Genomic DNA, 16547 nt, shown 5'->3' on the forward strand with positions numbered 1-16547 from the left:
GCGCACGGTGGTCCACACGTAGGTCACAGAATGAGCGAAACTGGGGGCACAGCTACTAATTTTATAATAGATGCGTAAACCTAACAGCGCGGAAGAGGACATCGACTTGGGCAACAGCCACAATTATTTATAAGTAGAAATGTTCAGATGTATTTTTCTTATTGTTTCAACTCGCATGGAGAATAATACCATCAAGGTGTCGCAAAAAATAATCATCCACCACAGCCCTATGATCAAGGGGAAGCTCGAACTAAAAAAATACGATAGAAGTTCTCAAAACACCTCAATGACGCATAAACACCCAATATAAAGTCATGACGACTATGAAAATTCAGGCTTTAGCGTGCATATAGAACACAGCCTATCAGACAGAACTTCGCCGCACAGCATTACTGTTACAGCGTCCAACGCAGCGCACGCTCGCTACAATTGTGCACTGAAACAGTTCAATGCACTTCGGGACGACAACTTAAAGCGCTCCACGAAGATATAAGCATGAGCCATTCTCGGCTACCAATAGTGCGTCCTGACCGCAACAGAGCGTTCCATAGCTTACCCGCGTCTGTTCGAGCCGCACAGACAGATATGACGTTCGCAAGACTGCTACAACCGTATCGTAGAATTTTATTCTGAAGTCGTCATCTGTGACGGCTGTTTAGGTTTTGTAATCGACTTACGCTTACTATTGGCCAAAGTACGGAAGTTAGCGCCTGCGCAACCCTTACATATATCCATTTTTACAGCGAAGCTGGAAATGGCTCAGATTTAACCCCGGACTACCACCCGCGGCAATCAAGAACCTAATGATATATTGGAAGCACTGATCGAAATCCGTACTGGCCAAACTTCATTATTAAATGATATGAAGTCGATCAAGCAAAAGTTGTCCCAGAGCGACAAATCTTTTGATGAGATAAAAAAACGACTAACTAAGATAGAAGAAGACTGCTCAACACTTATCGCGGTAAAAAAAGAGGTCGACGAGCTCAGGACGCTCGCCGAACAGAGTGCAAATCAGATTGCGTCTATTCAGGCTAAACTTAATGACTCGGAAGATAGAGCGCGAAGATCAAATCTAGTATTTTTTGGTTTGAAAGACACTGAAAATGAAAGATGGGCTGCGTCCGAAGCCCTAGTGATTCAACACTGCAGTACACAACTTAACACCACCGTTGAACATTTAGACATAGAAAGAGCACACAGATTAGGTCGCTTTAATAGTAACAGAAATAGACCTATAATTGTCAAATTCGCGCATTTTAAAGTAAAAAAACGCGTGTTGTCATGCGCTAAAAAACTAAAAGGAACTGAATATGGGATCTCGGAAGACTACTCTTCTAACACGCTAACTGCTAGAAGACACCTAGTTCAGTTTGCCAAAGCGCAAAATAGACCCTTCAAACTACGCCACGACAAATTACTAATGGGAAGTACAACTTACACATACGACCATAGTTCCGATAAGGTAGTCGCTCGATCACCGGGTTCCTAGCATCCGACCGTCGCAACGACCATCCCAATAACCAGCCCTATAACTCCCTTTCATTTCTTTACACCAATATTCGCAGTATTCTTCCCAAACTTGATGCCCTCCGAAGCCTGCTCAGTACAACGGCATCGAACATAGTCCTTCTTACTGAAACTTGGCTTAATCCGTCTATTAATAATGCAGAAATTCTTTCACATTTTCCAAATTTTTCTATATTCCGACGCGACAGATCCCACAAAAAGGGGGGCGGCGTACTGATATGCGCACACGAATGTCTTCAGTGTGCTGAAATAAAAGTAACAACGCCCTTAGAAATTGCCTTTGTGATAAGCAACGCTTCCCGCCCAGCCGTTGTTATCGGTACATGCTATCGTCCACCCGACGCAAACAGCTCTTTCGTAGCTGACTTCCATGAGGTGCTTCACACCGTAACAGTACTTTATCCCCCATCACCCATCATGCTGTTCGGCGATTTCAACTTCCCTGCCATCAATTGGTTCAATATAGCTGAAACAACGTCAAAAAACAATGTCGAAAGTGATTTTCTTAATACGTGCCTTACGTTTGGCTTAACACAAATTGTCAGTAACCCCACGCGGCACAATGATAAGTCTTCTAACATATTAGACCTCATCCTTACTTCTCACTCCGATAATGTTTCACCACTGACGCACTTACCTGGCCTTAGCGATCATTCAGTGCTACATACCTCGTTCCAAAGTGACATCCCTGCCTTCACTAAAACTAGAAAGACTATTACGCTTTACGACAAAGGCAACTATACTGATATGAATATTAAACTAGCGGAATTTGCCAGCTCGTTCTTTACCGGTTTCTTAGAACGTTCTGTTGAAATTAACTGGCTTCTTTTCAAAAATAAAATGCATGAGCTGATAAAAACTTACATACCTACTATCACTGTAACTGAAAAGCACTCATCACCCTGGTTTAATACGACACTAAAGCGTCTCAACAATAAAAAGAAAAGGCTTTACCGCGCTGCTAGGCATTCCAACTCTGAGTGCGCATGGCAGAAATACTACACCGCTGAAAAAACGTACCTATCCTTTGCTAGTCAAGCAAAACCCTCCTTTTCTTCGACTACCCTACCAAACATCCTGCGAAATAACTCCAAAAAATTCTAGAATATTATAAATCCAAAGCGTTCGCAACCACTTGCTCTGTGCGACGAGAAAAATAAGCCTATTCCTGATCAGGAAATCGCCGAAGCGCTTAATCATGCATTCTCTTTCGTGGTTACGAATGAGCCTAAAGGTGAACTTCCTGAATTCCCACTTTTCAGTTACCATACCATGCCCGCAATCACCTTCAGTTCTGATGGAATCAGGAAATGCATTGATTCCTTAAAGCTGTCGTCTTCACCTGGCATCGATGGTATTAATTCTAAAGTCTTAAAAATACTAAATATGTAACAAGCGAGATATTATGTCACATTTTTCAGCAATCCTTATCATCAGGAGTGGTGCCGGATGACTGAAAAGTGGGTAAGGTTATTCCAGTCCCAAAGAAAGGTCCTTCATCATCATGTAGTAGCTACCGCCCAATTTCTCTAACTAGCGTCTGTTCGAAATTGATGGAACATGTGCTTTACTCCCACATTGCTTCATTCCTAACATCTGTCAGTTTCTTCCACCCTAACCAGTATGGCTTCCGTAAAGGTTTATCTTGTGATAGCCAATTAGCACTCTTTATAAATGACATAAGCTCTAACCTTCATCAAAACATTCCAGTTGATTCCCTCTTTTTAGATTTCGAAAAGGCGTTTGACAAAATTCCGCATCAACGACTACTCCTAAAACTTTCTCGCTTGCACCTTAATCCCCTTGTTTTGAACTGGATACGAAATTTCTTAACTAACAGACAACAGTTTGTGTATGCTAACAACCACTCCTCCTCTAAAAGCCCTGTTCTCTCCGGTGTACCCCAAGGCACAGTTCTCGGGCCCCTCCTATTCCTTATATATATTAATGATTTACCGGCTAATCTCACATCTAACATTCGCCTTTTTGCTGGCGATTGTGTCATTTATCGCCTAATCCTAGCTGATACCGACAACCACGCATTGCAAGATGATCTAGACAAAGTTACCTTGTGGTGCAGCATGTGGCTAATGTCACTGAACACTACAAAGACCTTACTAATGCCTTTTCATCGACGGAAGATTCACCATACTCCTAAGTACGTTCTCTGCAACTCGGAAATATCATCAGTAGAGTCATGCAAGTACCTAGGCCTTACACTCTCAAATAACCTTTCTTGGTCCCCTCATATTACGAACATCACTAACGAAGCCAATCGCACGCTTGGTTACTTCCGCCGCAACTTGCGCTTCGTACCTCCATCCCTAAAGATACTAACTTATCTAACTTTTGTCAGACCTAAGCTAGAATACGCATGCTCTGTTTGGGACCCACACCAAACCACCCTTTCTAACACTCTAGAAGCAGTTCAGAATCGTGCAGCTCGCTATATTTATTCTGATTATTCTTACCACACTAGTGTCTCTCAGCTAAAACTAAAAGCAGGATTTTCCAATCTAGATATAAGGCGTCATGTTTTCAGACTGTGCCTTTATCACAAATTTTATCATTCTGCTCCTAGTACTCCAGCCATCATTCCAGCACACCGCCAGTCTTGCCGATTATGTCATGAAAAATCTGTGTATCCTCCGCCTGCCCGGACCACTGCGCACCTACATTCTTTCTTTGTGAAGACTGCCCGGGACTGGAATGACCTTCCCGCCGACGCCGTGCACCACTCCAATCCACATCATTTCAAGGCTGCCATTGAGTCCATATTCCACTGAAGTGGTCACCCATCCCTCATGTAATACCCCACACTGGGGCCTTTGAGGTAATAATAAATAAATAAATAAATAAATAAATAAATTTGGGATTTGTGCTCAGATTTGGGACCCCCAAGACAGGCACGGCTTGTCCCATCATAACTTGGTTCCCGGCTCAAATGGGCCGGAACGTCTCCCCGGCTTGATCAACCCCAATGAGCTGGCAAAGGACCAGGCGCGAGGTCTCGTCAACCGCGCCGGTCCGAGGGGCCCGGCTTCGCAGGGTATCTACCGAACCACTGCTTACTTTCCACAAGATCACTGCTCACTACCAGCTGGGACGCAGGCAGCTTCCGGCTCCTCACCCGAAGCTAGGCAGACCCCAGGCCTCGGTGCTGACAATGCTGCAGACGGGCTCCTTTCCGTCTCGCTCAAGGCTGAGCAACTATGAATACTTTGTTTAGCGAAACAACAGACACAAGAAAGACGACAGGACAAGGCGCAGGACAAGGCGACAGGACAAGGCGTCGTCTTTCTTGTGTCTGTTGTTTTGCGCTAAACAAAGTATTCATGGATTCGCACGAACTAGCCCGCCAGCGCATTGTGCTGAGCCACTACACTCCGGGCGTGGATCCCCGCTGCCGAGACTGCGGCGAGGAACGGTCCCCCTTGAATCACATGCTGTGGCAATGTTCTGCGTTGCGTCACTAGCTTTTCTACAGGCAAGAAGACTGGGATGAAGCCGCCAAGAGCGACGACCTTCAAGTCCAGCTTCGGGCTGTCCAAAGGGCCTGCGACAGGGCTGAAGATCCCGGTCTTCTGTCCTCGGCGCGGGTGCGGCCCGCGACTACGACAACGTAGTTCCTTAGGACCAATTAAAGTTTCTTGTCTGTCTGTCTGTCTGTCTGTCTGTCTGTCTGTCTGTCTGTCTGTCTGTCTGTCTGTCTGTCGTACAACTTTTTTAAAACGGACTGCTAAAATGTTCTCGAACCAACTGCGCGAACGCGATCGTGCCACTGCTTACGCGTTCGTCGTCGTCTTCCTCACTGGCTCCGTTGCCGCACATCTTCCAGTGAATGAATGAATAAAGCCTTTATTTTAAGGAAGGGGACGGCTCTAGGCTGCTGATGGGGATTAGGAGGGAAGGGAATATGGGTACCCAGACTGTTGGCTGAAACACTTCTTCATCTCAGTCTGGGATCTTCCGCTTTATGACGGCTCAGTTGCATGTTCAGTTCCGCCGCTCTCACATGGGCTGATCGACCCCTTCTACACTACTCGAAACAGGCCACTTTGTCTGCCATATGTCGCAATGGCTTTCTGTGTTTCAGGGTTAGTTTGTATTGCAATTCCTAGTGTTCTAATGTCTCCGTGTAGTAGATGCTGAATGTTGGATCTCCCTTGTGAAAAAGCTGCACAGCTCCAAATGAGGTGTTGCAAGTCTGCTCTGCATGACTCCTGGCAATGTGTACATCGGGTGTAAGTCTTCGCAATCGTAGCTTGTCTGGGTTGGTGCCATTTCTCAAGTATGCGTGGTGTGTATGCAGCGTTGGCCATAACCTTATTCAAGAAAACCTCTTCCGTGCGGGTAAGCCCGCCCTTGTCGTCAAAAACATGTACTGGTGTAGCTTCTAATAATCTCCGTTTATGCCTGCTTTTATTTTAGTACGAATGTAATGCATCAGTGCTCTGCTAGGAGAGCCTGCGGCCAATATCTTTAGGTATAGATTTTGGTCCGCGGGGTTTGGCGACGAAATGGAGTGTGGGGAGCTGTACGCGTAATCAAGCCCACCCGCTTGCGCGGCAGCTGCGTGAGCGGCTGCGTTTCCCCCATCCGTGCCGGTGTGCCCCGGTGTCCATAGGATTTCAACATTTGTCCCATTGTCCTGTATTCTCTTTAGCATTTTTGTGGTGTCGTTGGCCACTGCATCATCTGTCGTAGGCCCCGTTAATTCGGCCACTGCATTGTACGAATCAGTAAGGATTCGATAATTATTTCGCACACTCTGCTCTACAATGTCTCCCATGTCAATGGGAATGGTGTTGACCGCTCCCCATATAGCTAAGAGCTCCGCGTGCAAGGTTGCACCCCCAGGAAGCTGACATGTGTGATAGCCATTGTGTTGGGGTGCAGATGTGCTAACCCAGGCCATGCTTGCTATGTCGTTTGTGATTGCAGCGTCCGTGTAGATGTCAGTGGTGTGCTGCGGCGTGCTTAATCCCAATCTCTTTTCAAATATTTGTCCAGCTTCCGCGTTTCGTCTGGCGATAGGGCGTTGTTGCCTCGTATGCCCAGTGGTGCTTCCCATGGCGGCGTTATGGTCGCTTCCGCGGGCTCTGGCTTCGCATGGACTTGTTTATCCCATGCCATGATCTGTTTTCCTTGGGTCGTGTTTTCCAACCGGGATCGCATTCGAATTCGTGCTTCACTGATTATGTCCCGTATGGGTGGAATCGGTACGAGCTTGAGCAGGTCCTCGTTCCTCGTGTGCTTTGGTAGCCCTGTGATCGTACGGAGGGTGGCCCTGTGTAACTTTTCGATGTCGCCGAGGTCTCGTTCAGAGAATTCGTACAAGGGTGCCCCGTAAAGAATCCTTCCAACCGCGACCGCTTTTGCAAGCGTTTGGCACGCTTTCTGACGCGCTCCGCCATACTTGCTCGATATTCGTCTAACCATGTGCAACAGCGGTCTCCATTTTTGCTTTAGTTTGCGAATCCATAGCTGGGGGCTGTTGCAGCTAGCAATCTGTGCTCCAAGAATCCTAATTTGGCCATTGGCCGACGTAATATTGCTTTGGCCGATGTGTAAAGTGATCTGCTTGTTTACATTGGTTGCTTTCTTTCCATCTACGCTGATCAATTCTGTCTTCTCTGGCGAGAGTTGCAGTCCGAGGTTATCTAAAGTGTTGCTAAGGCTCAGGATCGCTGCTTGCAGCTCAGTTTGCATGCTCTGCATGTCGGAATAATCCGCCGCTTCCGTCCATATTGTTATATCGTCGGCCTAAATAGTAAAACGGGCTGAAGCGTCTCGCTCAAGACTTTTGCCACACGTGTCATGGCCAGATTGAATAGCATAGGTCCGAGGATGGAGCCCTGGGGCACTCCCCTATCCAAGTAATAGGTCTTCGGACTCCATCCCGGTGCCTTGCCATGGAGCTGCATTGGTCTGCTTTGGAGGAAGCTACGTATCCAATTGTATGTTCTTTGGCTAGGGTACCTGGTTGCCAGTTCCTGTAAGATGGCCTCTTGTTTCACGTTATCGAATGCTTTACGCATATCGACTGCAAGAATATAGTCAGGCATCTGTTTGTGAGACTTACTGTTGATCACTCTGCGGAGCAACCAGAGGCAGTCATGTGTGCCCATGTTCGGCCGAAAACCTGCCTGCGTAGGATGCAAATCCGCTTGTACATATTCGATGTAGTGCTGCATTCTTGTGTGTAGCATTCTTTCTATCAATTTGCAGACAGTTGACGTTAGAGCTATGGGGCGTAGGTTAGCTGGTTTCGTGTGGTCTTTGCCTGGCTTCGGTATGGGGTAGATAAGAGATAGTTTTAGTGAATCTGGCACTACTCCGGATTCCCAGGATTCATTGATAATTGTTAAGAGCTGTTCTTGAGCTTCATTGCTGAGGTTTCGAAGTTCTTGCCAAGTCACTCCATCGTGCCCGGGAGCTGATTTCGTTTTGCCTTGTGCAAGGGCTGCTACGAGTTCACCCAGCGTAACGGGCGTGTCTAGCTCCTCTTTCGCGTTGTCTATCGTTGCAGAAGGCAGCGGTTCAGGAGGCGCCTCGGCAGCATGTGGGAAGAAAGTGTGGATGACGCGGTCCTCCAGCACGGCAAGCTCATCTCGCAAAAAGAGCTCCGCGAGAGGAGGTGCGCCTTTTTTGCTCCCAAGCAGGCGCCTTAAAATCTGCCATAGCTTTTTAGGCCGGGTTCCCGGCCAAGCTTCGCGCACGTATTGGGCCACGTGTCTGCTTCGAGTTGTTGTTGGTATTCCTTGATGAGTCGGGATTAATGTTTAAGGCGCATTAGATCTTTGTGACGCTTTCCTTTATACCGGTATTGCTGTGTGAGGCGGTTCACCTTCCACCAGAGATTTGCAAGGTGCATATCCATTTGAGCTGCAGTGTCATCGCATGGGATAGTTTCCCTAGCCTCCGGCCATGCCTCCGCTATCATAGCGCTGAATTGTTCAAAGTCCGCAAAAGAGTCCCCGGTAGCCATTCAAAATTTTTTCCAGTCAAAAAGCACCGTTTCTCTCCTCTCTCGGATCTTTTTGCGATTGAGCGTGATAATTATTGGTAAATGGTCGCTTCCCCATGTCGTCGATTCTACGTTCCATTGCCTTATGAGCCCTGGAGTGGCTAGTGTCAGATCGGGCGTTGTGTCCTGTTGTCGCGCGTGTAGCCCTATGCGGGTTGGTGTTTCTGGGGTGTTGCATATGTCCAGAGTTGACATTTCTATTGCATCGTGCAGTATGCGTCCTCTCGGGTCAGCTTTGGCGTAGCCCCATGTTTGGTGCTTGGCGTTAAAATCTCCCCCCACTAGAATGGGAAGGCCTCCGGCTTGTGCCTGCACCTTACTGAGCCATTGGTAGGAGTACGTGGAGACGGCAACCATTGGCCGGTGGCCGCGTGGACATAGCTCTACTGCCACAATTTCTCTAAAATCATTACACAAATCTGGTATCTGCAGTTGGGTTGCGGTGCAGTCATGTCTTACTAAAAGAGCAGCTTGGCCTTGCGCTTGTTGGTTTCCTTTGGCCTGGTGTCGTATCGTAGCCTGCTGAAAGGTTCGGTAACCTCGAATAGTGCATTGTCCCCTTGTCTCCTGTAGAAGCACGACAAGGGGTTTGAATTCTTTAATTTGCTGTCTTAGTGTGGATCCATTCTGCGTAAAACTTCGACAGTTTCATTGGATGCATATAGGCCGTGCCGTCATCTTTCATCTGCTGGCTTGCGCCTTTTAGGTTCGTCATGTTGCTTCTGAATATTTCTCTGAATTTCCGTGAATATCGCCTGCATCTGAGTTTGTATTGCATTCGTTACTGTCTGAAATTCCTCCCGTAGGTTCTTTTCGAGGCGCTGGGTCTCAGTGTGTCTTTCCTGCCTTAGGATGCTCAGCATCTGTGCATACGCCGAGTCTTGGGCTGTTAGTGGTTTTGGCACTGACGGTGCCTGGTTCTGCTGGGTCTGTGCAGGTCCTGCGTGTTGCAGCTTTCTAGAGTTTGCCGTGGTTTTCCGACTAATTGATCGCCCGACCCGACTGTTAGAACGCGTGCGTTTTTCTCGGTCTGCCGGCGTCTCTGATTCACGTTGCCGTGGCGTTGGCGGTGGTTGCGTATCTCGCTGCTCTGGTGGTAGTCGTGCGAGTATTTGCTGCAGCATTGCTCTCAACTGCTGATTTTCTTTTCTTAGTTCTTTTATTTGTTGCTCATAGTGAGCGGATAGCGTGGGTTGTGTGGATGTTCCCGCCAGTACTTTTTCAGAGCAGGTCACTGTCCTCTGACCTTCTTCTATGTTCTGCACGACTTTCTAAATGTCTTTCGGTGCACGGCTAAAACATGCTGAGTTTAGCGATATGTGGCCCTGTTTCTGGCATGCGACACAGAATAGCTCTTCGGCGCATTCGTTGTCTTCAGGGTGTTTTCTACCACACTGTTTACACACTTCGTCTGAAGGGCAATACTTGGCAATGTGTCCCAAGCAGTGACAATTGTAGCAAGCTATAATCTTCGGTCTGTACTCATGCACCCTTGTGATCTTATAATCGAACACGAGCCTGTTTGGGGGAGATTCCGTATTAAATGTTAGCAGCAGCATGTTTGTCTTCCCGAGCAGACGTGCCTCTAGGATAGTTGCCGTCTCGCATCTCAGGTGATCCTTGATATATTCAATGGTCTGGCCGGGACGCACCTTGATGACCCCCCGACTGTTCCCCACCTTCTGTGTTGGCGTTCTTTCAATTATCACTTCATACGTACAAAAGCGACCGCTCATTTTCTCAGCTAATCGTGTCAGCGCCGCAAGCCTCTTCGCGTGTTCTTTATCCCTGACAGTAACCTTCATGCAGTTCGCTGCAGGGTCGTAGCGGAAAATTGATAATTCTGCAAGTTCCCAACTTCTTGCCGTCATCTCTAGTGCTGCTGTTATAGCCTGCTTAGGTATGTCATGGACGTGTACCTTGTTAAGTGGCCTGATCGAGAGTGCAAGATGAGGACGACTTACCCGCTCGAGGCGAAGCTGTTCGGGCTTGACTTTTCTGTTTGGTTTCCGCTTGCTGAAAAAGGACCATTCATTGTCCTCCTCGTTGTTTTCGTCATTGCTATCATCGTTGTCGCCCACGCTGTCATCCTGAATATCCATTTGGTCGTTCACTTGCGACTCCCTCCTTCTGGCCTCTTCCATCGAGGGACGCGCCACGGCGTTTTCGGCTGCAGCTCGGCGTTCACCCGGCGTTTCGACGCTCTCTGCGCGCTTCGCTCGTCGCGTTGTCTGCATTTTGGAGGGGCTATTCTTCAACTTTTCGGCGTATCTAAGCTGAGGTTAGCATGGAGTTCCCGCGCTGGGTCCACTCGAGTGCGAATGTTGCTGTGGTGGCGACATGATGCCGTGCTCACCTGGCCGGCCTCGCCGAGGCCGCACTCGGGCTAGGCCCAGACGTGGTTAGGCTTAGGTCAGCGGGTCGCCGTCGAAAATGTCCTCGTAGCCAGAAAAAAACGTCAACTGGAGCCGTGAAAAAGCACACCACACTCACAGAAAGTGCTCACAGTGTCGTTGCTCAATGTTTTACCACGTAGAATGGTAGTTCCACACAAGCTAAAAAGAAAACATCGAAGAGCCAAAGTGGGACACGTCTTCACACTCTGGCGATCGCAGCGCCCCCCACCCTTCCAGTGTAAAATTTTGCTTCTGTCGTCGTACTGGGGAGGCCGCGTTTACGGGGATATGAGCCATTGCTCCCGGGTGTATGAGCCATTCACTGTCTTACGTGACGGACACATTTAATAAAAGAGGTGATACGGGAATATGTGCGGGAACCTATATCGTCACCGTGACCACATAACAGGACAATAAGCAAGTTCGTACCTTTGTTCAAAATATATTTGCCACCTCAGTTTCCATAGCTGTACAGCTTCGCTGGTCATCCACCTTCACAGAGTGGAATGGCTCATGAATTTTCCGACTACAGCGCTCGTATTTGCAGCGGCGGTCATCGCAATCTTGTGGATCCTGCTAATTAACAGTTTAACTTTCTGAATAAGGATTTCTTGTAAGATTTCTGTTCGGCCACATTTGTTCATAAGTTCGCTTAATGAATTTCGCACCTGGTCTTCCTCAACACTGCGCCTAGCTGATCGATATGCAGCAGGTCATTTTTGCCATCGCACTCCCCTCTCTAACTGCATCGATGCGCCAGCTGGCGCAAGTAGTCGTGACCTTCTAAATTGCACCAGTGCAATCCCGGTGGCCTCACCTAAAGGCGCCGAACCTGCGGTAGGCTGCGCGACGTGCCACATTGAGAATGACAAGGGCCACGGCAATGTGGAACACCGGTTTATGCGTGACAGTGCGAAAGACGAGTGCATCCACAGCCTCCGAGGCTGCATCGGCGCCGGTGCAATCTTCAGTGCAGCGAATCCGTCAAGTGGAGTCGGCGCGGTGAGATTCCTTGGGCACCTCATTCACAGAGCGGAATCACGTAAAAGCGGCCATCAGCCTGGGTGCGTTTCGTAGTCGACACGCAGTGCTGTGTTTTCTCGTGCTGCTTAACCACGACAGACTGTGTCGACGTCATGGCGTACAAGATGTTCTGTACCAAGACGCTCTTCCTCGTATCGGGCCGAGTGTTGTGCGCATGCTTGAGTTGCGACACAACCATGTGGCAACTTTCATTTCTGGAAACTTGCTCCTCCCTAGGCACTACAGTGATATGGATGAGGACAAACTTTGATCTGTTTATCCCTAGTCGAGCTGCACTACGTCACAGCGCTAAATGTTCCGATATGAGGCTTTCTCTGCGCTTCTAGTTCTTGACGTTGTGGCAGAGTTGGATATGCGATAGACACGCTGACATTCTGAGGTGTCCGAGGTCATTTACCTGTTATACTATTTTCCCGCTGAACAGTTACTGAGCCTTTGGAATTTCGTTATGTGTGAATTTTTCTAATGTGCCAGCCCAATATGTATGCACATGTATGTCATTGCATATTTCCTCATAAGTCACTGCCACCTTAAAGTCATATGACACCAAGGCCTAGTCAGGAGACCAGATCCCCTTTAGTCTTGGATATGGTGAAGTTTCGGTTGTATTGCTAGAAAACAATAATAAACCTCAAGCTTCCATTTGAGAACATGCAGTCTACCTAAGAAGGAATGCATTATAGTACAACAGGGGACATTTCTGACCCTCAGAACGCATCATTTGACCGAGTGTCATACGCTAATGATTGGAATTTGAACTATCCAGCTAAAAAAAGAAGAAACTATAGGTGATATAGTGGATTGTGCCTACGCATCTGTCTTTCAAATGAGTGAAAGGACCCTGTTACTAGAAGCAGTGGTCATCAAAAATAAATGTATACGTAAATCTTATTTGCAGTTGCATTTAGGGAGTGTTAAATCTTGCGTAATCAAAGGGGTTTGGGTACCCAAGGGGATATTTGCATACGCAAAGCGCCATGGCCGGCTTGCATTCTTTCGCACTCCTTTGGGGGTTCTCTTGTATAGCGTTTCGTGCGCATTTGTAAGGCCAGTGGTTTACGTACCCGAACTTTGCGTACGCAAAAACATAAAGCGCCCTATTTATGGCATAGTCCACTTGCTTATCTTTTTGTAATTTCCCATGACGAAGGGCACCGCCGTATATACACTAAAAATATTTTTCTAATTAAGGTGAGAGTTTCACGAAGCGCTCATTCGGCCGATCGCATGAGATCTGACAGCGGGGAATCTGGACGTATATAATAAACTAGAGTCTGCAGTACCTGTGTCGCAGGAAAACAGTGAACAAATTTTAGCTTTCTTGATTGGCAGTGTGACTGCGCAGCCCTTGCCTGAATTTAGCATTACTTTTTCATCTCGTTTCTTTTTTATGGGCATCACTTCGCCCTTTTCTGTGACATTGATGTCAGATCGCCTGTAAAGAGCGAAATTGCGCATGTTGCTCAGCCTTTCTTTTCTGTTGTCAAAATTTCTGCGCCGAGATACGGCCTGTCGCAATAGTTACAAACGCCGCTGCAGCCATTGCCCATTATTGCGGTGGCATTCCCGTAACGAAGAGTATATTTACTAGAAAGTATTTGAACATATAGAGTCGGCCATCCTTTCTCTTAGTCTCATATACTCGTCACAACAAGGTCAGCTAGATTCACACTCGTCGTTTAGTCGTCGCTTGCTCTCGCCTCGTAAAGAACATTCAAAGAGTATTGGGTCGTCTTTGACTGCACGGCCGCTCATATTGCTGGCGAACCAAGCTTTGATGCAAAGAGACCGCGACACGTGGCTCATCACAAATAAGTGAGTAGAACTACGTGCGCACGGTGACATGATCTCAATGCTTCGACGTGTGGCAGAAAAGCACACACTTACAAACAGGATAAACATAAATAGAACCTATTCGTTTTGTATTTTCAAAAGGGATTACGCTGAATGAGTTGGAAGGGATAATAACTATGTTTGATGAAATTATACCGCGAGGAAACATAATATTCCTAAGATTAAAGCATGTGCCTACCCACGAGTAAGTGCAAATACAGTGTAACCAACCCTTTTAGTGTCGGAATACAACAGGAGTGACGTCGACTAATTTCCGGCAAGTGCTGCATGACTACTACGAAAAGAATGGAAACGCAATCTCTCCCTCCTATGGTGTTGGGCTGCTGAGCACGAGGTCGCGGGATCGAATCCCGGCCACGGCGGCCGCATTTCGATGGGGGCGAAATGCGAAAACACCCGTTTGCTTAGATTTAGGTGCACGTTAAAGAACCCCCGGTGGTCAAAATTTCCGGAGTCCTCCACTACGGCGTGCCTCATAATCAGAAAGTGGTTTTGGCACGTAAAACCCCAAATATTATTATTAATCTCTCCATCGTGGTATTGTAAAGATTTATTTCTCCACAATAATACAATCATGAAACACGAGGAACTAATATTGCTGAGTGCTGATAAGTGAGCAGGTAAACTTGCGCGCCCATTCGTAGGCATTTTTAAATCTTCTGCCAGACGGTGCTTCTCCATTTTGAGCTTGTTACGACCAACAGGCTTACAAACAGTCTTATTATTCACCTGCACAAATAAAGGAATGGTATGACATTGCAGGCATGAACATTATATGCAAAGCATGCAAAAAGGAGATATGCACGCTTGAACATATGCTCGGGGGGTGTGGGTCGCTCGGCCCTGGCATTTCCCGGAATCGGTTTTTAGGAGTGATCAGATCTCCAGATCATATCCCTCAAGTCCTGGCTGTCCAGTACCCCCGTGATAGGGCTAGGAGGCTTGACCTCCCGGCCCCAACATGGGACTAGCCAGGCAGGTGGCAACACCTCGTACAGGACAAGAATAGAGTGTTTTTCTGCTCCTCCTCCTCCTCCACAAAGTATGGATAATTCTCAAATTATTCCAAACTGCCTCCACGGGAAGACGCATGACGAACAGTTCTATATAAGCTCAATTTTCAGTGGATTCCTTGTTATGTATCCTAAAGATACTGCCATACACAATTTTTTTAAAAGAAGAAAAGGACTTCGTATTTTTCCTAAAGGCTCGCTCATAGCAAAAAAGTGTCTCTTCACAAATGTGCGAAAAAAAGTACAGCGCATAGAGAACTACCAAGCTCTTTCGATCACACGCACATGGTTTGCCTTCCTAGAATAGTCTGTCAAAAAATTTCTTCAACCACCTTAAATTTTCTAATATATCGTCTCAATACCAACATGGCTTTAGGCGGAAACTGTCAAGTGTTACTGAGCTATTGGAGACAGTAAGCAATTTCTCTGAAGTGTTTAAAAAGAAATACAAAATATACGGATTTGTTTTCTTTGCCCCTCCCCCGGTACAGGGTAACAAACCGGAGATAATCACTGCTTATCCTCCCTGCCTTTCCTTTGCCTTTCTCTCTCTCTCTCTCTTTTGTAGAAGGCGTTCGACCAAATTTCTTGCTCATAGCTAAACGGAAAGGTTTTGGATCACGGTATTGTCAGAACTGACCACGGTATTGTCACTCAATTCAATCATATCATCAAAACAGAATGCGCTTTATTGATTTCACTCGTTGCAAACCATATATTCTAATGTAACGCCAGCTGTCCTTCAAGGTGATACTTGCACCTGTTCGATTTTATAGCAAAGCAGGTCATACGGCTAGAAGTGCTCAAAAATATCGTAAGCCTCTTTTCTCCGTTTTCTGAAAACAAATCTGGATCACTCACCAATCTTATATTTTTGAGAAAATGTGCGGACCATTAGAGCGAATTTGCTAGTGCGTGTGTGTCAATTAGAGATAAAATGAACATTGCTTAACTATGGTTTTCCATCTGTTAAGACGACGGACAACCACATATATATTTTATATTTAAAGTAAATCGACGGTATTTTATGTTTAACGTGTAGAAACAGTCTCAAGTGCATAGGTCCATTATGTACTTTGAAAACAATTGCTTAATACTCTCTACTGTTTATTATTACGCATTATACAAGACATTCAGTTGTATCTACAAAGTATCCTCCGGGCTATTCCGCGCCAAGTGTCTCAGATGTGCAGCTCAACCATCTCAGATATTGCTTGAAAAAGTTCTGATGCTTATTACCTTGCTCAATGATTTTCCAAGATATTTTTGTTACGTCTCGAAGAATTTTGAAACTTAACATTCTTTCAAAGTTTGATCAAGTCTGCGATGCAACGTTCAGCAAATAGCTACGACGAAAAATATTTAGCGCCTGGAACTTCACAGTTTCGCCTATTAAACCTACAAAGATTCATCTTCAATGTCTACCGGCGTTTATTAGAAACATTGTTAAAAAAGGGCATTTAAGAGTTCCCAATATTGACAAAAGTCTGACAAGTTAATAACTTTTTCTTTTCATAACTACTATTGATTCCTTTATTGCAACGGTGTTACTCGGATTTTCAGTGATGCATACTACAACAAAGTTACTGAAACTCCAATAGAGAGATTTCGTAAGATGGCATCCCTGTCCCGCAAAAGTGACGGTAAAGAAATCAGCAAAATTGTGAATGACGAAACTAG

At 46.5% G+C, this 16547-nt stretch overlaps 1 protein-coding gene across 1 annotated transcript in view; it reads left to right on the forward strand.

The window, feature by feature from the left end:
• Positions 1-13588: 13588 nt before the first annotated feature.
• The window catches only part of LOC142584147 (uncharacterized), a 72120-nt gene continuing 69161 nt past the window's right edge, over positions 13589-16547 (forward strand). The window contains exon 1 of the mRNA XM_075694317.1: positions 13589-13815. Coding sequence (XP_075550432.1) covers positions 13778-13815 — 38 coding nt within the window. The 5' untranslated portion in view covers positions 13589-13777. The remainder of the gene's footprint in view (positions 13816-16547) is intronic.

The sequence above is a fragment of the Dermacentor variabilis genome, chromosome 6 (genome assembly GCF_050947875.1).
Source record: "Dermacentor variabilis isolate Ectoservices chromosome 6, ASM5094787v1, whole genome shotgun sequence".
In the NCBI taxonomy this organism is placed as follows: domain Eukaryota; kingdom Metazoa; phylum Arthropoda; class Arachnida; order Ixodida; family Ixodidae; genus Dermacentor; species Dermacentor variabilis.